At 31.3% G+C, this 23,090-nt stretch overlaps 3 protein-coding genes across 5 annotated transcripts; 2 read left to right on the top strand and 1 right to left on the bottom strand.

Annotated features, from left to right (window-relative positions):
* The first annotated feature begins 3,677 nt into the window (after window positions 1-3,677).
* Window positions 3,678-7,814, top strand: LOC106767786 (NADPH-dependent aldo-keto reductase, chloroplastic). 2 transcript variants are annotated; one of them, XM_014652741.2, is made up of 7 exons: window positions 3,678-3,860; window positions 6,127-6,177; window positions 6,324-6,400; window positions 6,500-6,587; window positions 6,754-7,029; window positions 7,159-7,407; window positions 7,570-7,814. In XM_014652741.2, exons 1-7 carry the CDS (start codon window positions 3,741-3,743, stop codon window positions 7,654-7,656), a joined length of 948 nt encoding a protein of 315 aa, XP_014508227.1. In that variant the 5' UTR covers window positions 3,678-3,740; the 3' UTR covers window positions 7,657-7,814. The 2 variants fall into 2 exon arrangements, with proteins under 2 accessions (XP_014508227.1, XP_022634734.1); XM_022779013.1 differs by lacking the exon at window positions 3,678-3,860 and having other exon boundaries at window positions 6,125-6,194.
* A 6,956-nt stretch (window positions 7,815-14,770) lies between these two features.
* LOC106762086 (probable serine/threonine-protein kinase At1g01540) lies at window positions 14,771-18,285 on the top strand. The gene is made up of 8 exons (XM_022780659.1): window positions 14,771-15,333; window positions 16,392-16,496; window positions 16,596-16,718; window positions 16,816-16,983; window positions 17,104-17,175; window positions 17,379-17,508; window positions 17,603-17,809; window positions 18,041-18,285. The coding sequence occupies exons 1-8, from the start codon at window positions 14,771-14,773 to the stop codon at window positions 18,101-18,103; spliced, it is 1,431 nt and encodes a 476-aa protein (XP_022636380.1). The 3' UTR covers window positions 18,104-18,285.
* A 150-nt stretch (window positions 18,286-18,435) lies between these two features.
* On the bottom strand, window positions 18,436-22,190 carry LOC106762078 (probable polygalacturonase). Of its 2 annotated transcripts, none has more exons than XM_022779010.1 (6): window positions 21,528-21,550; window positions 21,118-21,450; window positions 20,038-20,158; window positions 19,790-19,964; window positions 19,634-19,704; window positions 18,436-19,490 (listed from the first exon to the last, which is right to left on the bottom strand). In XM_022779010.1, exons 1-6 carry the CDS (start codon window positions 21,528-21,530, stop codon window positions 18,790-18,792), a joined length of 1,404 nt encoding a protein of 467 aa, XP_022634731.1. In that variant the 5' UTR covers window positions 21,531-21,550; the 3' UTR covers window positions 18,436-18,789. The 2 variants fall into 2 exon arrangements, with proteins under 2 accessions (XP_022634731.1, XP_014501274.1); XM_014645788.2 differs by lacking the exon at window positions 21,528-21,550 and adding an exon at window positions 22,027-22,190 and having other exon boundaries at window positions 18,437-19,490.
* Between the last annotated feature and the right edge of the window lie 900 nt (window positions 22,191-23,090).

Below are 23,090 nucleotides of genomic sequence, written 5' to 3'. Positions count from 1 at the left end.
TGTTAGGATAAACTTAAATTTTAGAGATTCATTAAAATCTTATTAGTTTTGGATTTAGTAATATTTGGTTTGATTTTGATAGAGATTAAATAGATATAAGTAGTTTTGATTTTCCTTTTATTTATGAGTATTATTTTATTTTAAGTTAGTTGATATTCTATTATCGGTTTTATTATTTGTATTTGGTCTAAGATCCTATTTGCAACTATTTAAAGGTTGCCAAAGTTTAATGAAAAGTTACCACAATGAGTTGAAGAGTCAAATTATTTGTGTGACCACAATAATACCACATTGTTAAATAAAACACACTCAAACGTTGCACACAGTCCAAATATTTACGTTAGAGTAAATAAAAGTGCGCTACACTCCACACTAGAATATATTTCTTTCCTGAAAAATTGCACCTATGCGCCACAAATATTTCTCTCTCTAACAAACACAAACCTACTCCACTCTAATATATTTTCTTGATAAAGTTGTGGAGTACTTTTTCATTTATATAAAATCGCTTTAAATAGCCACAAACGTAACAGAGAGGCAACAGATCTTTGACCTCAACAAAATTCCCATCTCTTCTTCATCTTCTTCTGTAAGAAGGTTTCTCTTAGTCTTCTTCTCGGCTCGACAATATTTAGCAATGTGACCGAGCTTAGCACAATTGTAGCACTTCATTGATCTACATTCATTTGCATAATGGCCATGCTTGCCACACTTAAAACATTTCACTTCTGGTCGATCTCCTCGGCCTTTCCCTTGTCCTCGTTCATGCCAATTATGTTGACCAGTTTACTTTTTATTGCCTATACCACGTCCACCTTGTCCTCGTCCTCTGCCTCCAGAACCACCGCTCTGAGTATTCTGAGTTCCATTCGAGTCAACCTTTGGTTGTAGTGCTTGATCATCGAGTTCCCTCTTTTTCTTCTTCTTCCTCAATTCGTGGGCCTTTAATGACCCAGCTAACTCCTCCACAGTGAGAGTTGACAAATCTTTTGTCTCTTCAATAATGACCAAGATACTTTCAAAATCATCTGTCAAATTTCTCAAGTTCTTTTCCGTAACCCGGTTAGGAGGAACCTCTTCTCTGTTCATTCCAAGTTGGTTGGCCATCTTCTACACTCGAACTATAAACTCGACAACTCCCTCCTTTTCATCCATCTCCATATGTTTAAACTTTCTTTTAAGGGCTTGAACTCGAACCTGCTTCACGCGGGTATCTCCTTTGTATGACACCTTTAAAATTTCCCATGATTCTTTTGCTGACTTTGCATTAGCTATTTTCTCGAATCCAGATTCATCCACTGCATTATACAGAAAGTACAAAGTCGATCCGTTTTTCACACGTGTCTTTTTCAATGCAGTAGTCTGGTTCAATGTTTGATTCTCGTCATCTACGGGTTCATTATACTTGTCCTCTACTATATCCCATACATCTTGAGATCCAAGAAGAACCTTCATCTGCAAAGACCAATTGTCGTAATTGGTCTTTTCTGACAATTGTGGCACACTCATCCCGTTGACTACCTTTGTCATCTCTCTAAAAAAAAAAAACTCAAACACTCACTTTTTCCCTTACGGTGTTTGACTCTCCTCTCTCTCTTTTTCTCTCTCGGTACTCAAAGCATAAAGCTTTTATACCACTTTGTTAAATAAAACACATACAAACGTTGCACACACAGTGCAAATATTAATGTTAGAGTAAATAAAAGTGCACTAGACTCCATACTAGAATATATTTCTTTCGTGATAACAAACAAAAACCTGCTACACTCTAATATATTTTCTCGATAAAGCTGCGAAGTACTTTTTCACTCATATAACATGGCTTTAAATAGTCGCAAACATAACAAAGAGGCAGTGGGCCTTTACAAGATAATAAAAACTTCAAATAAAAAAAACTATATAATATTTATTCCTATTTTCTAACGTTACATAAAACGTGCAACAAATAAAATAAATCTTAATATTTTAAAGTTTATTCAATAGACAATAGCCGTCAGTGAAACAAGGTGACTTCACATAATGCACTAACAGAAGGAGACTTTATTTTCTCTCCGAGATTCTTTCCTTGAGAAGAGGGAAAAATGATGGAGTAGTTTAGACAATGTTACCAACATATATTTTATGCATATACTTTATCAACACAATTATTGACAAATATTTTTGTCAATAAATTAGTTAATACAATATGTCGATAAATCTATTGATAACAAATTATTATTGACAAAAATGCATATGTCTGTAAATATCTCTCAATAATTTCAACATTTTTTTTAATGAAAGTAGGTCTTTTCACGAAACAAAATTAATTTATTTTGAAAATTATGTATTAGATTTCATATAAAAAAATATGAAAAAGGTTAAGTCGTATGTAATGGTGACATTGTTTGGAAGAACTCGCCAAATGCATGTACAGGTTCTAACCACTGTGATGAAGTCATAGCATGTGATGACGACTTCTGTCTAATATGAAGTTAACCCTTTCTTATATAATTTATTAAAAATGTAATTAGGTTAAATGCTAATTAATTAGAAGAAATCGTACAAGGTGCTTGCAATTTCAATTAAAACTTTTGCATAAGAGAACTCGTGTAAGCCACTCATGACTTCAATGGGTATCATATTTTAACTGAAGTCATATTCACTTTTGACAACATAAGAAGGGCTTATACAAGTTTTCATGTACAAAATTTTTAACTCAAATCGCTAGTCTCTAATACAATTTTTTTATGAATTAATGTTTAATCTAATTATGTTTTTAATCATATTATGTAAGAAGGAACTGACTTCATATTGCATAAAAGTGGTCATCTCGTATTACGACTTTATCACCATGGTCAGAATTGGTGCATGTCTCTTGTGACTTCTTTCAACCATTACGTATCACGATTTAACTTCTTTCATAATTTTCTTTTTTAAACGAGACCCATATATACATAATTTTTAAAATTAATTAATAAGGTTTCGTAAAATCTACAGTATGTATAATTCTTATATTTTATTACAAACCTAATTAAGTATTATAAAAAATGAAAAATTTTAAAAAATAATAAATAATCTTCTTACATGTATGCTTAGGATGATTTTTTTTAACTTTATTTCATTTTTTGTATAATCTTCATTTAAAGCTATATTTTGGAAAAATAGTTACAAATAATCTCTTCAACTAAATTGGTAATAAAAATGTTACCAGCGTTCCTTATTATTGGTGTCGAATTTATAGCATTGATAGTATTAATAGTGACGAAAGAAGTGTATTAACTTATTTGAAAAAAAAAATATAAACTAAATTAACTAAAAATCTTAAAAGTAATATGATAAAACTGAAAAAAAAAATTATGAAATAAGATTAAATTGAATATTTTTTAATATTTTAAATTATTTTAAAACTGTATTTCATATAGACTAAAAAATCCCGACATGTGTTTTCTATAGAATTTTATAGAGAAAACTATAATATAATTTTCAGTTAAAAATATTATTTTATATCAAATTTATACACCATAAGTACGAAATTCATATATATAATTTAATTTAATAATTAATAAAATACAATTTATAAATTTAACTAAAAAAAATAACCTTACAACTAAAAATGGGCATTACTCGGTCATATTCTCTTTGATCAGTGACAGAACCAAACTCTATAACAGAATCTGCCACCTACAGTGAGGCACGAAAAGTCCATTCTCTTTTTCTCCAATTTTCAGCGGCACCATAGAAGCTTTCGGTTTGCGAGAAAAATGTCGAACGATATTCGATTCTTCGACCTCAACACGGGAGCCAAGATCCCTGCCATCGCCTTGGGAACCTGGCAATCCGAACCTGGCGTTGTCGCTCAAGCCGTCGCTGCTGCCATCAAGGTTTTCTCGTTATCATTTCGATTCTCCTTTCAATTTTGATTTGATTGGTTTTATTTTGATGATTGTTGATACTGACCGTTACGTTACGCTAACATGTATTTGTTCATGAGTGTGTGATCGTTTGACTGTAATTGCACTCCAAAACTCTTGAGATGCGGATAAATGTCACTGATGTTTCATCTCTCACAATGGTCATGGTTGTAGAAGAATAATGACTATGATCATACATGCGCCGATGTGTTTGAGCATTTTATGATTGTTATTGCATCGTGATTGAGTAGTGGTTATTACCACTTTCGTGACCATTATATGTATACCGAATGTTCGTCGGGTCACCTTAAGGACGATCACTACCTATAGCCATCGTTACCTCAGCTTTTTTCAGAGTAGATAGTTTGAAGTGAAAAAGCATACCTATTATTTTCTTGAATGTTTGATCATGGAAATTTGTGTAAATGGTTGTTTCTGTAATTGGGAGTAGTACACTCGTATCTCTTTAAACATTTACTAAATAATTTAAATATATATATATATATATATATATATATATATATATATATATATATAATATTATTAAAAGTAAATTAAGAATATTTTAATAGTTTAAAACTGGTACAACAACAAAATAGATATATAAATACTTATTCTTACTCTATAGCTAATATAAAAAATTGAATATTACTTAAACTTCTATTTAATCAATTCAGATATTATTCAATATTTTTTATTAACATTGGAAAAAGAAGTTAAAAGATTATCTATATGCATAAGTTTATTACGGAAGGTGTGATGATATTATTGATGACAACTATAATTATAATTGTGTTGAGAAATGTCTTGGTGTTGATTGTGAATAATTGTGGCTGGAAATCTTTTATAATTTTTTTTTTCTTTAGGGAAGTTATACTCATGATATTTTCTTAGGTGTGTTAGTGTTAACTATTTATTACTTTTAGTACGTTGAATTTTATTACTTGTTCTAGGGCAAAGTAAATTGTTAATGTACTTATTTTTTTCTAGTTAGAATAAATTAACAAGGTACACTTTAGATGAATTTTAATAAAGTCGTAACTATAATTTCTTGTTAATATACTTAAAATAAAATTAGGTGTGCAAACCTCACTAGCATTTGCCAACTTACACTTGCTTTTTGGATAGAATATGCCACCGGTGAGAAAACTTAAAACAAGACAATCCTAGTTATATCATGCTATCGTAATCCAACTCTGTCTATGTATCTATGATAACCTTAACAGCTGATTTATTCTAGTTATAAACACATTTTATCATCTCACTTGTTTTATTATTACAGCACTGCCGATATAGTGTAGCCCCGCTACATAGTTATTAGCATAAAACCTTGGATCAGACATTTATATCGAGCAATTTTATTAGTTTGCACAATGCTTCTCTTACTCGTTTGTATTCTTCAGTTCGATCTGCTGCTTCCTGGAAGTTTCTCTTCTTCAGAAATTTGCATGATAGGGAATTTTCTAAGTTCATTTTGTGTGTTAGCTGGTTTCAATCTATCTTTCTTATAATCCATTTAAGAAGCTTTGAGTCTTTGGCTTTATATTTAGCCATCCTATTTTAAGTTTCTCAATGTCAACTGATAATGCTTCTTTCCTTTTATATTAGTCTTTGGAAATCGATTTCTGCCTCTATGGTCAAGTCCTATTGTTCTTAATGGAATTGATCAGAGTGATTTACTTCAAATGCAAAGATTTCTATCTGTCTTATATATTCAGATTGAGTTTTTAAACTGGTTCTCATTTGTCCTTGCATTGGTCGGCAGTTTCTTTTCTGTGGACTGACTTTTTTGGTACTTTTGGTGAACATTGGGTTTCCCCCTAGGATCTCTAGTAGCTCTGTGCATTAATTTTAAAGGATTTAGCACTAGGAGAGAGATTCCTAACATGTTTTATAGTTCTAAGTTTGCAGTGTCTGATTGAAATGAAAAATTAGAATTTTTACTGAATTCCGTTTTTCTAATGAATTCAATAGCTTTTCTTGCTTCATCGTGGTGTTCTACATGTGGTCCTTTTCTTAGTTTTCTAGTTTTGTTCCTTTAATCTTCGGTCTTGATTTCTTTAGTTTTTTGGGGACTTCTTGTACCTTTCTGTTCTATCTTAATAAATTCTTTATTTATCTAAATAAGATTATTATTCTCTGTTTTGCACTCTGCAACAACCAACTAGTTTCTCTTTCACTATTTGAAAATCTGTGATTCATTACAATGATCTTTGGTTTTATTAATTTGATGCAGATTGGTTACCGCCACATCGATTGTGCTCACATCTATGAGAACGAGAAGGAGGTAATTGTCACCACTAGGTGTTTGTTCTTGCTCATTTGGTGTCATGTTATATCGGTTAAACAGCATAACTAGCTATTTGCAGTAAATTATTGAAAGTGATTGGTCATGCTATGTGTGAAGGAAATGATTCATTATAGCTGATGCAGATTGGCTCTATGTTGAAGAAGCTGTTTGAGGAGGGTGTAGTAAAGCGCGAGGATTTGTGGATTACATCTAAACTCTGGTTTGATTTTAGATTCTAGATTAATCAATTTAGTTCCGTTTTTAAGCTAAATTAATAGTCTTCACTGCTTATAACTCAAGGATTTAAGATGATCTGTAGGAATACTGATCATGCTCCAGAAGATGTACCGCTGGCATTGGACAGGACTTTGAAAGATTTGCAGCTTGATTATGTAGACTTGTATCTTGTATGCAATATCACTAAATCTCACAATTTTCCCAACCTCTTTTGTTATTTAAAAAACTAAATTAACATTTCTTCCATTATTTAGCGGCTTTTGTTTTGTTTTTTCAAAATTGGGTGCATTGATACTGATGATATACACAATTGAAAACTCGGTTGTGTCTTTTCAGATCCACTGGCCAACTCCAATGAAAAAAGGAACACAAGGCTTCAATCCTGAAAATCTAGTGCAAGCAAACATACCTAACACATGGAAGGCAATGGAAGCACTCTATGACTCTGGCAAGGCTCGGGCTATAGGCGTAAGCAATTTTTCCACCAAGAAGCTGGCAGATTTGCTGGAAGTTGCTCGTGTTCCTCCTGCTGTCAACCAGGTGGAGTGTCATCCTTCATGGCAGCAAGAGAAGCTGAGAGCTTTCTGCAAATCCAAAGGTGTCCACCTCTCTGTAAGTTTATAACTCTAAACTCTTCTTGAATTGTCTTCGCCATTATAGTGGCTATTTATAAACCAGCCTGGTTTTTGTCATGAAACATTATTTTGCATCTAATGAGATCTTTTTATTGTACATGTTTAGGGATATTCACCTTTGGGTTCCCCTGGAACACCCTGGCTTAAAAGTGATGTCCTTAAGCACCCAGTTTTAAATACGACTGCGGAGAAGCTAGGCAAAACTCCTGCACAAGTAGCTCTTCGCTGGGGACTTCAAATGGGTCATAGTGTGCTTCCCAAGAGTACAAATGAAGCAAGGATAAAGGAGAATTTTGATATTTTTGGCTGGTCTATCCCTGCGGAATTACTCGCTAAATTTTCTGAGATTCAGCAGGTAACATTATTCTATTCTCAACCTAGAGTAAGAGTATTTTTTTCCTATATTTTTGCAAGCATGATAATTGGAATTTGTCAATTAGTAAGTATGCCTCTTTGATCTGAAATTCAGATTGATGGACGCATTGTCAAGTTTTATGACGGGTGGTTGTTCTTGCAGGCAAGATTACTGAGGGGTACCATGTTCGTCCATGAAACTTGTGGTGCCTACAAAACTGTCGAGGAATTATGGGATGGTGAAATCTGAGCAATCTGCTACGTTAGTTCGATAGAGTGAATTGAACGTGGAGTAGGAGTTCGTCAGAGAAACTCTGAATAGGTTTGATTTTAGCAAATTATATTAAATTCCTGGCTGGATCAAACTTAGGATCTTGACACTCGTTAAAATTTCTCTTTGATATACAATTGAGTGATTTTTGTGTGGTTTTCATTAAGGATGCGTTTGCTACAGAAGAAACAAATAAAAGTAATCAAGTAAAAAAATGAAATAAAAATCTTATATAATTTAATTAACTTTTATTTTTATTTAATAAGCATATGTGACAATGAATAAAAATCAAATATATAATTAATTATTTATACAATAAAATTCAAACAAAATTAACAAAATTAATTTTTTTAACTAAAATTATAATTTTTTATTATATTAAAATAGAAACATATTATTTAATTGTATTAAACTGACTATTTATTCTATTTGCTTTTAAAATTTAATATAATTTTGGATCAGGAAAATTTTACGCTTTTTAATTTTTATAAAAATATTTTTAATATTTTTAATTTAATACAGTAACATATATTTTATATTTTTAATACAAAATAAATAGTATTCATAATGAGTTAATATATTTTGTCTCTAATAGTTCTTTAAATATAAGACAATAAATATTCAAATATCAAACCCAGTACACTTTTATATATATATATATATATATATATATATATATATATATATNGCATTCTATAGGTGGCGAAGAACGTCAACAAAATCATATATATATATATATATATATATATATATATATATATATATATATATATGATAACATGTTTCAAACACTTTTAAGAGAAGACAAATATTGATTCATAAGTTGAAATAAATTCGCATAAAAATTAAAGTTAAAGTATTAGAAAAAAATTAAGAAATACTTTTTCCAAATGAATTACTATATAAAAAAAATTACTTATGCGTCTATGAATCTATATAGAAAAATTACTTTTTTTATTTGTTTTATATGAAACACTTATTACTCTTAGAATTAATTAGACCTATATTAATAATAAAATACACCTTCAAACCTACAAAGACCGAAAATGATAAAATTATTTTTAAAGAATTTTCTCTATGGACACATGATCATAGATATATTATATTTCTTTTATTTTTTATCATTAATTAATTCTTTATTATTTTTTATTTGTATTTTAGTCTTAGTTCATATCTTTTCTATTATAAATATAGTATTCTATGTATATATTTAACATGGTGAGATTAATTTCATATATAGCTTTTATTATATTAAATACGATATCTAAAGTTTAAGATTTTGGTATTTTTGCGATTATACCCACCATTGACCGTGGCGGCGTCCACTACATAAAAAACAAATTGGATTTATCGACAACAATTTGTCATAAAAAACAATCAAATTCTATTAGTGATGACTATTTTTCAACGACCTAAAATTTGTTGGTAAAAACTCTTTCGATAACATTTATCAACAAATATCGATTGTCGGTAAACCGACGAATATCTACCATTAGTAATCCCTTAGTAAGTTCTAAAGGAACCCTTAATATATAGCATGTTTATCGTTGTCTCTTAGGTTTTGTTATCCCCTTGCCTTTAGCAACAACACGTGATGGATGTTCTCCTGTCATTATTATAATGAAATGGTTTAAAATAAAGTGAAACATTATAGAGGATTAAGTCATGCATATATTATGAAATCACTTCTAAAAGGATCAAACTATTCACAATTAAAAAAATAATACGTTCTTTGGATAAGTAGAAGTGTTGTACTCTAACTAATATATCTGTGAATTATTCCATATAAATCATCATAACCACCATCTGTAAGGCCCTTGATGAACACATCGGAATTAGTTGTCTTCTTTCCTTTAGACCATGTAGTGTAGAACTTGTACCATTGACAAAGTATGTGTGTCATTCTTTAGCGCATCTCATGGGCCAATTTGCCAAATCCCTTAAATCTTGAATTGTGGGATTTAATGGTTGGTTATAAACTTACAAAGATGTCACAATCAAAAGTTACATGAAGTATAATAACAACTACTTTTTTTTAATTATCAAAAACATATACATACTTTATATCTAAACTAGTGAGGGAACTCTGAGTGTATTCAAGCAAAAACACTTCCTATCAGGACTTGCTCAGCCACAAAGAATGTGATGTTAAATATGAACACAACTAGTGACTATAGAAATTTCAAGATTGGCAAGTTAAGAATGGGTTTAGAACATACTCAAGGTATGATTTAACTTCAATGCAATTAGTTAACACAAACACATGAGTAAAATTTAATTCAACATCAATTAACCAATGAGTGAACTCATTGCCTACGTGAAGACCAACTTGTCAAAACAATAATAATGTTGAGTGACATGTTTCACTTTGTCATTATCTTTCATTCCTATCATTGTTGGCAACAACATAGAGTTTTTGAAATAATGTGAACAAAAGTATGTTGTCACACGATGCAAGTAAGTTATGAAGATTGATCTTTCCAATCTGGCTTTGTTTTTTACTAAACCTTTTGATTCGCCTATAAACCATTCAAACGGATACATCCACCTATATTGTATTAGTCCATCAAGTCATGCTTCATATGGAAGATGAATAAGAAGATGTTCAATTGAATAAAAGAATGCATGAGTGAGTATTCTTTCCAATTTGCAAAGAATAAGTGGAATATTTCCCTCCAACCTTCTTAGTGAATCCTCCTTTAGCGTCGTTAAGCATAAGTCTTTAAAGAAGTGACTAATTTTTATTAGAAGATTAACACATGCATTAGCAAATACCTGAACGCAATTGGGAGTAATGTCTCCATAAATACATGACAACCATGACTCTTCATACCATGAATACTACTCTTTTGAATATCAGCACATATTCCCAAGTTTGAAGAATAGCCAACAGGAATTCTAAGCTCCTCCATCCAACGACAAACTACTATAGTGTCCTCTTTTATTAAGGTGTAATTTTCTCTTGGCTTGAGCAATCTACCATTAGCTTGCAAGATTAACTCCAAGTCTTTTCGGCCACAATATAAATCTAAATATTTTCTTGAGTTGTCATTATCTTTTGTCTTGTCACTAACATTCCTCATGGTGTTGAAAATGTTGTAAAAAAAGGTTTTTCAATGTGCATGACATCAAGATTATGTCTTAGTAAGTTATCTTTCCAATATAGAATGTACACCCAATTTCAAGATGTGTCACGGGTTATGATAAATTTCAAAATATTTTAGATGAAAAAACAATATTAATAAAAACTTTATTAATTAAACAAGTGAAACTAAGATAAAGACATAAACGGTTCAAATATAATATCCGGTTACATCATTTTCAAAGCTTATTAAATAAAATCCTTTAAAAAAACCCAAGAATTCCCCATCCTCTCACATCTCTATACTATATGAGGGACATCTGCAATATCACCTACTCTCGTCTAACCAAAGATTTATATGATCATCGCACAAACAAAAACAACAAACAAATGCAAGCTACCATTAAAACGACTCAAAAAGTAAGAACAATGATAAACATATCATTTACACTTGATGAAATCACCTATATGAGTTGTCACGTGAGGTCGCTTGCATGAGATCTTGGCATGATCTCTAGAGCACTCATGAATATCGGGCAAGCACATGGCATAATAAGCGCATCACAACGATAACAACAAAGGTTGTGAGGGTGTACTATGATTGATAAACCTCTAACACACATCAAGTTTCTTTGGTTCGGATAATTTTTTATACCAATTATAAGTGTGATAATTACTTACTTTTCACACTTATTAGAACCCGTTCCTGTCCTTGATTCATGTGTTTTGTGTTTAAATTAAATAGAGAAATCACAAAATTATACATTAGGGTTATCGAATCAGATAATTATTCATTTTGGGGTATTTTGTAGGAAAAGAGGAAGATTAGAGCTTTTTGAACCAATTTTCCAGAAGTAGCTCGTCCAACGAGTTATGAAGCGCTTGCCACACCAAGACCCTACACCCAGCGAGCTGAGCTGCTCAGTTGGCAGAAAAAGTACCACTCGTCGAACGAGTGGTGATTCTCGCCCAACGAAAATGCACTTTTTGGGATTGTGTTTAAAGTGTTGAAAGTGAGCGAAAATGGGGACTTTTTGCACTTGGAAAAGAAGCAGAGGTCAAGAACGAGGGTTGAGGCACTTCTAGGGCTCAAGGGTTCATCTTCCTTCATTTTCATCATTCAATCCATCCTTTTGTTCTAGAATGTTTAAGAGTAGCTAAACTCCATTTCATTCGGGTTTGATGTAATGTACCTAAACTCTATGTAACTCTTTCCATGCAATAAAATCTCCTTTTGTATTCATGTGTTCTATCTCTTGCTTTTACTTGCATTATTGAATATATATGCTCTTTTGTTGGTGTCTAATCATTGGAAAGTGTTTTGGAAACTGGACCGGTATAGAACAACCAAAAGGCTTTATTCTAAACATAGACTAAGGCTCTTGGTCATTCTTAGCATCTTTTCTTAATGTAAACCTTGTGTTTGAACATCTAAGAGATTAATATGTTTTACATATTTAGGGCTTGCTTTTAAGGAATCACAACATATTTACCTTTGATGTGAATGTTTGAAGATGTTAGAATCATGTTGTGTGGACGGGTAATTAGAGTTTGGATCATGAAATCCAACCCCAATGAGTTTTTACCCATATCACTTTATAATCGTTATTTTCAGCTATTGTCTTATGTTTATAATACCCTTGAATAAATTATCAATTGAAATCATTGCTTAAATTAGTAAGTAGTCATAATTACCTAAATAATTACAAATCTTTTGGGAGACGAAATCTGGACTTACAATCTATATTACTTACACGATTTGATACACTTGTCAAAGAGTTAACAACCAATTACATTGTGTATTAAGTTTCTCGATCTAGGACTAGTTCATATAGCTTGCTTTACCAGCTCTGATGCATTATATCTTATGAAAACTAGAATATTTCGTTTTTCTTGAGAATAATGAATCTACACTTCTCAGAAAATCTTGGTAGGTTTTATTATTTTTGTCAATACTTTCCAAAACTGTAGAACTCCTTTGAGAGTTATCCAATGATGGTCATGTGGCCAGTGAATGGATTGGGAGAGTTTGTTTTCGGTAAAAGCAAGTTCAGGACGCATGATGGTAAGGTATTGAAGAGAACCAAGGAGACATGACATCAGGAAAGACAAGACAACCATGACTGACCAAATGAAGGGATGAAACAGTGTAAATGTGGGTTTCGCTTCCAGCATACTTGCCTTGCAGAGAATGTCTTTGATATATTTCGTTTGCTGAAGGTGTGTGACACCATCAAGTTTCCAAAAGGCTTCAAGGCCAAGGAAAAACCTCAGAGAACCTTCAAGGTGAATTGTGAATGCAGAGAGGAAATAAGAGTTGAAATAGCGTTGGCTGAATTACCAGTAATGAGAACATCGTCAATGTAAACGAGAACAAATAATGTAACAATGGAAGTAAACATAACAAATAAGGAAGGATCAGTGAAAATGGATTGGAACATAAACGTGACCAATGAGAGACAGACATATGTAACCTCATTGCTTTGTAGTGATACAAAAGAGAATGAGAGGCACGCCACATTTATAAAAGGACCATGATATTTTAACAACTTTTTGACAACAGATTTCGTGTCACTATTTTATTGGTTCTATATATTTGAAACGGACCAATCACAAATTATCACATAAGCAACGATTGTAAAAAAGTTGTCAAAAGTTTTTTGTTAAAGATATATTTTCCTTATAAAACTAAAGAATGACAAAACACGACAGTGATACACAAGCTTCAATCATTTTACGTAACAATGTAAATATTCACTATCTATAATATTTACATAAACCTTTAAATAAATCTGAATAAAAAATGTTTTTGAAATCTATCTATATAATCCACAAGTTCATTTTCTTAATTATCTTTTGTATCCTCATGTGTCAAAGTAATTAAAAATTAAGTAATGTCTGGTTGATATTTTACATTCATTTGATACATAATACAAAAGTAAAATAGTCATTAAAAAAGTAAACTTTTGTATTTTTTCAAAAAACAAGTAAAAAGTAAAGAAAGATAATATTAAATGAATGTAAAAATTTCATGTGTGTCAAAATATCAATTTTTTTTAAATTATATGACAAAAACATAGAGAATAAGCTAGTTAAACTAAATTAAGACATAACACAAAACATTCATCATCACTAGATTTTCATAAATAATTCATTTAATTAATTACATAACATTCAACACAATCCATATAATTAATTAGAGAATTTTGGAAAGACACGTTAGGTATTAGCTAGCTCTATAAACTAACACCTATATAAGATCTAATTGGATGTCTACAAATTGGTCATGTTCAAGTTTTTCTAATTTTGACAATATAGAATTTCATAAGGTAGCTTCTAAAAACTCTTATGAGATGTGACTACTCTACGTTCACGTGACTAAACAACTATTTTTCGTGTACTATCTTAATTGCCTTTGTTCTAACATCAAAATGAACTTTTCAATAATATAAACTTGAAAGTTATACCGACAAATAATTTTTTCTACATACTAATAGTAGATATTGAGAATATAATTTTCTTACATTATATCATCAATAAACTCTAAACATAAAATGTAAAATCAGATAGAAAAAAAAAATCTTAATTAAACTGAATTGGGTGAGTTTAATACATTAAAAGTGAAAATTAAAAATCTGATAAGAAAATGAAAATGAAAATGCTAATTTGTTTATTAAAAAATATTTTTTTTATCTAAAAACAAACATGCCTATTTAGAAATCCTTATTAAATTCTTTTATTGTTTTAAACAAAGCCATTTCTAATATTACCCACCATAAAGATATTTTCTTTTTATATTTAAAATACTTTATTTATAATAAACAAGTTAAAAATAAATCACAGAAAACAATAGATGTAAACGTTAGCAGAAAACTATATTCAAATAGTACCAGAAATATTTGATAAAAAGGAAACTTTCAAAACCTATAAAGAAGCTTCAATTTCCAATAGTCTAAATTTTTCCTCATCAAACTCACAATACTCTTTTTCTTCCAAGCCATGATCACAGAAATGAAGGTTTCATTATCAACACCATTTTCTGGGATACCATTATGGGCTTTGCTTGTGGTAGTTTCAATATCATCATTCATTGTTGTGACCTGCATCATTTTGTGCTTTTGCTTCGTATATTATCCTCGTAAAAAACCATACAAACCTCGTTTTTCTTTACCTAAATCAATAGCATGCAAGCACCACAATGGTGATTTTAGCTCTTCCTCTCTTGACAAGAGGTTACTATCAGCATCAGGGAATGTTTCAGAACACAGTATGAACTTTGAGAAGTTGTCATCAGGTTATTACAATCATGAGTTGTTCATACCTGGTCAGTTTTATCCAATGGGATATGACACTTCAAATGATAGGTATTTGGAAGGTTTGAGATCAAAAGGTAAGTTATGTTGCACAGTCAATGATAAGAGTAAGGGGTGGAACTTTAGCCTTAAGGAGATAGAGGATGCTACTAATGGATTTGCTAAAGAAAATGAGCTTGGAAGTGGAGATAATGGGATTGTTTATCTTGGTTTGTTACCAAGTAATAGACAAGTGGTAGTGAAGAGGCTAGTATGTAACAGGTACATTACTTTTATGGAATTTTTGTTTAAATTTCTATTCAGTTCAATTTCCTAGGGTTTACTAGTTCATATTGATGAGAAAAAAATGCATATTCATTGAGCTATGTGATTGTCAAATTTGATTTCTTAGTAACAAATTACAATAAATTTTAATATGATGCTTTAATCCTGTTTGTAATCTGCATTCCTGAATTCATTCACTAATTGTTTTGCTAAATTTATGGAACTTAGTGAAGACGGAAATGGGTTTTTTAAGCTTAATCTAATTAGAATCATCAAGAAAAACTTCTGCATATTGCTTGACAAAAGTATGAAGTAACTTCCTTCTATATTTTGTTCTGCATATTTTGTTCCAGTTTTTTGTTTGCTCATACCACTTGATCAAATAGAATGTGTTTTGGTTTATGAAATCAAGGTTAAGTCTATTTTCGTAAAGGGTTTCTAATCTCTTTATCCTTCTGTCGAGCTGAGGTGTTACTTGTAGAAAATACTCTAATAGAAACCAGGCCCAGTTTGGCCCAATAAAGTACATGTGAAACCAAAATAGAAAATAGCACAATAGAAGAATATACCAGACAAAAAAGTCCTATATACACTATTATTGTCTAGTATATTCTTCTATTGTCTTATTTTCTGTTTTGGTTTAACATGTGTTTTGTTGAGCCAAATTGAACCTTGTTTTTATTATAATGCCAAAGTTAATGTTCATCAAGAAGGACCGACAATAAATGCATAGTAAAAAGTAATCAATTACCTAAATAGCAAATATGTATTTATAAATTTTGAGATGAGTTTCTCATTAGTGTTGTTCTAATTACAATCCAAACGATAATAATTCAACTTAGGGTTGGTATAATTATTCTTAGCACTAATTTTGTTTATAACCTGACTGATCGGTTCATGTGAAACTTAAAGGCTTACTAAGCATTCGATTCATGGTTGACCGGACAGTCATATCATACAAAATGAATAATCGCACCTAATGGTGAAAAATATGTCTCCATTGAGTTTGATGCAAACATGTGAATTATGACTTGAACTTTTTACCTGATTCATAGTCACCAACCTGAGGAACTTTTTGCATCCCAAATGGAAGCAATTGGACTTGCAAAGCACAATAACCTGGTCAAATTACTTGGATACTGTGCAGAGGGTGCTTACAGGTATATACTACTTGTCAATTTCTAAAGCTAAAAGGTTCTATATATCAAGTTTTGATCATATCCATCATCATGAATATTTAATTTTTTTTCCTCTCTCAGGATGTCAGTTTCTGAATATGTAGAACATGAAAGTCTGCACCACTGGCTTCATGAATTTCCTGCACAAATCAGCCCTCTAACATGGGATATAAGAAAGAACATAATCCATTGTGTGGCAAAAGGGTGAGAACAGATGCTTATGTATTCATTATAACTTTATCAACAAAAAAAAGAGAAATATATTGATATAATAGTACCTAAAGGCAAATTATTTATGCAGACTGGCATACCTTCATGATGAAGTTAAACCAAAGATTCTCCATGGCAGCCTAAAAGCTACTAATATTTTGCTGGACCACAAATGGAATCCAAAAATATCTGATTTTGGCCTTGTTGAGGTTCTCAGTTCCAAAAGGAGTCACATTATACTAGAAGTGAAAGAATTGAGGTCAGTTGTCTTTCCTTAACAACATTATCAAATTAATTAACTTTGTTAAGAAATGTACTTTTAAACTTAACTCAATCTTATAATTATAAGATAAACGGTTGCATTCACTTATATATTCAGTAAACTGACTTTATCACTAGTTAACGTGAGACTTCAAACAAACTTATTATATAATTTCATACAATACACATGGTAAGCCATTTCTTATCATACAATACTTTATGATGTTAATTTCTCTGTTTTGTCTGTATAATATTTTTTACACTGTCATTCATTCAGAATTCCTGTTATATATGAGTTTTAACATTCGTAACAACATTGAAGGATCATATAAAGAGACTTCTTATTTGATTCAGCTAACACTCAATTTTCAAATTCATTTTCATTTTTACTAGCTCCAGTTATGAAGCTCCAGATTGTCATGCAAGTAGTAACTTAACTGAGGGTAATGATATTTATGATTTTGGATTACTTATTATGGAGATTGTATCAGGAAAAATCCCTTCATATCACGGCCAGACACAGGTACAACTACCCATATTGGATTCATCAGTTGCTGGTTTTCATTTCTGCACACTTGTCTTTCAGATAATGAATCTAACCTGATTCCAAATTGCAGACTAATATAGTGGACTGGTTCAAATCAATGATTTCCAATGGGAAGATGGAGAATGCAATAGATTCAAAATTGCTTAAAATGCCTTCTTCCAAGGCACTTAAACAGGTTGCTTTGGTTGCTCTAAGATGTGTAGATCCTGATGTGAATCCTAGACTCAAGATGAGAGATGTAGTTTGCATGCTTGAAACCAACATTCTTCTTTTTGAGGTAATAACCATTATCTATTCAATTTTAGTTCCTACTTTCATTCATTTTAGTCCTTACATCTAACAAAATTATGCTAAAAACATTTGTAATTACAGACTGAAATCATTTCATTTAATCAATTGAAAGGATTAAAAATCAGTAAAACTTTTATGGGGACTTAATATCTTTTGTAACCAAAACCATTTTTAACTTAGACCTGATTTTTAATTCCCTCTTCCTCATTTATTGAAGGAACGTCAAATTGCCATGAAGACTTTAGAAGCCAATCACTCTCCACAAAATCAGAAAAAATAGGTGATACCATGATGTAAACACCAGCAATTTACCTTCAGAAAATGGCAAGAAACAACAGTACTGTTCTTATAGTATATTGGCACACCAATTTGAAAGAATTTTTCAATTATTTCATGTTTTTAATGAGTTACTTGAGCTTTATTCTTGAGCATAATTCATTGAATCAAATGTCACTTTACTGAGATCCGAAGAAAAGTTCTTCCTGTTATTCATTCATCCTCTGTAGTGCATGAGAAATTAGATTAAAGTAGGGCCAAAATGTAACCACTTTTTCAACAAGCTCCTTAAACTTTAGCACTTGTTAAGTAGCCACACAGTGTCTTCCAATAAGGGTACAAATTACAAATTCACGTTAGTGTTTTTGCTGCTTAATTTATTTACTTAACAGATTATAGCAATGGTTTAAACAGTGACAGTGACAACCTTGCATTAATCAATGCAATTTAGTATTCTTCTTATTGAAAAATGGAATTTTCAGTGTATACAAGCCAATACACTTGAATTTTCCACTATATTTCTGGTGTCATATAGGATCACTATAGTCGATGAAATCATAGTTTGACACCTATTACTGATATCAGGATATTCCAAACCTAAAAATATCATTTGGGTAATAAGAAAAACATACCATTTGTTCTATAAGTTTGACTTTTCAGAACTCCCATATGAATGACTATATCATTCTCTTAAAAGAATGACACACTTTTGAAGGAACAAGTCTTCAGCTGAACACTTTCGATGGGAACTTTGTCATCTGGATAAGGACACTCAATTTTCTCTTTCTTCTCTGGCAGCAATTCACAAGGCCTAGGATAAACATTGCTTGTCACACCCTCAATATCAGTGCAATTCCATTGCAATTTCTTATCACCACTATGTATAGTGACATTAGAAATGCAGATTCCTGTAAAAGGATCATTGGCAATTCCATCAAGTCTTGCAGAATATGTTACATTATCTGCAAAGACATCTCTGTAGTTTATTCCAGTAATGTTGGGAAGTGCTTTGGGATCAAAGTGAGGGTCAGGGTGTGAGCCATAAGAACCTGTCATCCAAAATACATACTTCATGGTTTTCAAGTTCATTCCTTTCACAAATATGTCTTTCACATATCCACCTCTACCAACTGCAGTTTTTATTCTAACTGCTGATTCGGTATTAATAGCAGTAAGGTCTTCAGCTCTAACATCTTGGATTCCACCAGACATTTCACTGCCTAAAGCAATCATAGCACTATCAGGGGATACACATTCAAGCCTTCTAATTATTATGTGTTGGCTTGGCATTCCAAATTTTATTCCATATTCATCCCACCCACTTTTTATTGCTATACAATCATCACCAGAGACAATATAGCAATCTTCAATTCTAGTGTTGGTGCAAGAATCTGCTAAAACGAGGACATAGTTAGGCAATAGCTAAATTTTGCATAGCACCGATATTGTTTAGTAGTAATTGAAAATTTTTCACGTGAGTGCCACTGTGTTCATCTTCTGTTTATAATTATAATAAAAGAATTATATAAATCACCTGGATTTATTCCATCTGTGTTAGGAGAGTCAATAGGAGCAAGAATGGTCAGCCCTTGAATTATGATGTCACTGTAGAGACATGGATGATAAGAACAACAGAAAATATTGAGCATTAAGATTAAAGCATGTATACAAATGAAAATCATTGTGACACCTGCTGTAAATTGGATGGACAAACCAAGATGGAGAATTGATCAAAGTAAGATTTGATATCTGGATGTGATTAGAGAACATAATCTCAATTGTGTAAGGCCTGGTGAGTTTCAATTCACCCTTGTGGAACTTGTCCCACCAAAAACATCCTTGTCCATCAATTGTCCCATTGTAACCTTATGAACAGAAAAAAGTGACATGAAAAGTGATTTCCAATGAGAAATGACCTTAACAAACTCTAATAGTTACCAGTGATTACTACATCGGTGAGGTTAGTTCCAAAAATGAGACTACTAAATCTTCCATCGGGAGCATCTCTTCCTCTGCCATATGAAGGTAGAACAGCAAGTGTTGGCCATTCTGATTCGTCCTGTCAATATGAGTCCATGGTCAGTAAACATCAAAAGAAATGAATAACTATAGATTATGATGTCAAATGTAGCTTAACTAACGTGCCAATAATTCATAGTTAGAAGAAAAGGTGAAAAGTAAGTGAAATGATATTAGGTAGCCAAATTCCAATAATGAACTGTAACAAATAACAACTGCTATCAGAAAGAAAATAACATATTTTCTCTCTAAGATATATACTAAGATATATACATCTTGAGTATAAAACTAGACATTAATAGATAGTGTAATAGAGGTCCAATAGTGAATAGCACACTAGATCTAACAAACAACTATTCTCTTTAAAATAGGTTTCAGATGGTCACTCTAATACTAAAGAAATAGACTTTAAATTTAATTCAATTTTATACTGACATATAATTAAGATGAGACTAGCTTGTAATTAAAATTAGGTCTGCACTCACATAATATAAATTTATCTTATCTCTACTCAATGTGGAATCTCAAACAATATCTTTGGTGTAATAGTAATAACTTAATAGTTCCAAGAAACAATAAATCTTGTTAAAATACATTTCAAATGGCTACTGTAATATTCAAGAAGGACACTTTAAATTTAATTGAATCCTACACTGACTTATAATTAAGATATAGTTGACTTGTAATTAAAATTATATTTACACCCACTTAATAATATTAATTTGTCATAATGAATGTGAGATTTCCAACAATATCTTTGATCAATGTATTTTTACACTATAAAACAGGGTGCACATGTGCATGCAGAAACGAGATCATACTATATATCTTTTTAGTTAAACAAATATACAATTTTGTAACCTGTGTCGCATCTCAGTAATTACATGATTGGCCACATGCTATAACATGAAACCGTTAAATGTTCTGATAATTAAAAAAAGGAAAGACGAAGAGAATTTTTTAATTCAGAAAAAGAGGAGGGTAGAATGAATAAAATACCTGAGATGCAAGAATGGTAGCTTCACTTAGGAGGAAAAGGGTGAAATGGCTTGTGAGATTGAAGCTTCCTGTTAGCCATGTCCCTGGTGGCACAACAAGTAGAGCTCCACCATCAGATGCATAATGACTGAGGTTGCTAATTGCATATTGAAAGGCCTTGGTGTTAGATGTTTCTCCATCTCCAACACCACCAAAATCAGTCAGAAATGCAGTGTGTTTTCTGCAGCTGATAGCAGGGTACTCAAGGCTATCCAATTCATTGGCTACTTTGCATTCAACAATCCTCATTCCTTGTAATCCCAGCAACAAAACTGTGAAGTACACCACAAAAACCTGCACAATAAAACCAGATAACTCAAACACCAGTTTACTGATCCTTAATTCATTATTTTAAGGTTTTAAATTGAAACCATTATAACGTATTTTTGGAGGTTTCCATGGCTACTATCAGTTCACAAGAGAACTCAAACCGCTGTTTAAAGCCTTGAAAAGTAATCTTTATATACAAAAGAATAAAGCAAGGAAGAATGAAGTCCATGAACATGCAAACACACAGGAACCGAAATTCCAACATATCGCTGATACACATCAATTGTGGAACTAAATATTAATAAATGCTTCTGTCGGATAATAACAAGTGAGATGATAGACTCAACAAACAACAAATTTCATAATAATATACTTTAAATCATGATTATGAAACCATGTTAAGAAAAAAAAATTTAAGTCTAATTCAAATTTATAAAATCTGTCTGTAAAATAAGATTTATGTTTACTTATATATATTATGAATTATCGTATGTATAATCAATGTAGAATCTCTAACATTACTGAAATATACTACAAAAATTCAGAACAAAACATTGTGTATCAGAAAAGCTCAATGGACACACAGAAAATAACAATTACATAGGAGTCACTGAATTTTGGACACAGCTTGATAGTTTGACTGTGACTGTGATGCTTCTTTCGGTTTAATATCCTTGGTGGCACAGAAGGCAAAGGGATCATGTTTAAAGAAAATTACTAGAATTGCTGTGGAGAAGAGTATATCTGAGGAGAGATTATCGGAGAATCTGAGGATCGTGGTGAGTTTCAATGCTACATTATAGAATATAAGAAGTGTAGTTACGTGTCAGGAAACCACAGTATGGTCACATGTGATGGCAGTTACAGCAAAAGATGTTAACGTGTATGGGAATGTACCATGATGTCTTGCCATTTTTAAAAACCCATTTTCCGTTCTGGGAAGATCTTGAACAGTTACTTATTCAACTATCATGATAGGTAGGTTTACATGTAGAAATTTTGCTCCATTGTTGACAGTTTCTTTCAAAAAGTTCTTGCTCTTGGAACACTGCACGACTCTAAGAACGTGATATGGCATAATTATGATTTGTAAGTTACATTATTCAAAAAGGCTAAACTTTAGGAAGAAGCGTTACTTTACAAATGAAATAACAATGATGAAATAATTACAAAGAATCTATGTGTCCATCATTTTTATGTGTATTATTGAAAAAAAAAATGCATGTTAGCTATAATATATATTATGTGTTTGGATATTTTGTTTCATGGTGAGTCACTATATATATCTTGTGTTTTATTATTTTAAAAATTGTTATGATTTTTGTTCAAACTTGAAAACATGAATTGAATATTAGAGTTCAAAGTGAATTCAATTATCTAGTGAGCTTTTGTAACATGCCACCTTGTAGCACTTGTTATTATATGGATAGTACATAAAATATAATGCCTCTAGTGTCTATTATAAGAAAGGATTTTGAAAAAGGAAATGGTCCTTAAAAAATAAGGTAATTTATAATTTTAATAAATTTAATTTTTATTTTTCCTTATGTGTGTCCTCATTAATTAAAGACCTGCTATTAAGTAATGAGAAGAGAGTTTGAGAAATAGTTATTGACAATAATCATCTTTCCCTCTCCAAAGATTAGTAAAGGAAGATAAAAATA

Source organism: Vigna radiata, chromosome 1, assembly GCF_000741045.1.
Source record: "Vigna radiata var. radiata cultivar VC1973A chromosome 1, Vradiata_ver6, whole genome shotgun sequence".
NCBI lineage: Eukaryota > Viridiplantae > Streptophyta > Magnoliopsida > Fabales > Fabaceae > Vigna > Vigna radiata.
This window is presented reverse-complemented; position numbering and strand designations above follow the sequence as displayed.

Excerpts from the sequence above, each read along its gene's own strand:
- LOC106767786 (XM_014652741.2), top strand. The coding sequence starts at position 3,741 with ATGTCGAACGATATTCGATTCTTCGACCTCAACACGGGAGCCAAGATC. Across the intron at positions 6,588-6,753 it reads ATTATGTAGACTTGTATCTT|ATCCACTGGCCAACTCCAAT; the intron begins GTATGCAATATC and ends GTGTCTTTTCAG. Across the intron at positions 7,030-7,158 it reads CCAAAGGTGTCCACCTCTCT|GGATATTCACCTTTGGGTTC; the intron begins GTAAGTTTATAA and ends GTACATGTTTAG.
- LOC106762086 (XM_022780659.1), top strand. The coding sequence starts at position 14,771 with ATGAAGGTTTCATTATCAACACCATTTTCTGGGATACCATTATGGGCT. Across the intron at positions 16,984-17,103 it reads CTAGAAGTGAAAGAATTGAG|TAAACTGACTTTATCACTAG; the intron begins GTCAGTTGTCTT and ends TTATATATTCAG. Across the intron at positions 17,176-17,378 it reads AATTTCATACAATACACATG|CTCCAGTTATGAAGCTCCAG; the intron begins GTAAGCCATTTC and ends CATTTTTACTAG.
- LOC106762078 (XM_014645788.2), bottom strand. The coding sequence starts at position 22,128 with ATGATCCCTTTGCCTTCTGTGCCACCAAGGATATTAAACCGAAAGAAG. Across the intron at positions 19,965-20,037 it reads CACCGATGTAGTAATCACTG|GTTACAATGGGACAATTGAT; the intron begins GTAACTATTAGA and ends TCTGTTCATAAG. Across the intron at positions 19,705-19,789 it reads GTCCATCCAATTTACAGCAG|TGACATCATAATTCAAGGGC; the intron begins GTGTCACAATGA and ends ATGTCTCTACAG.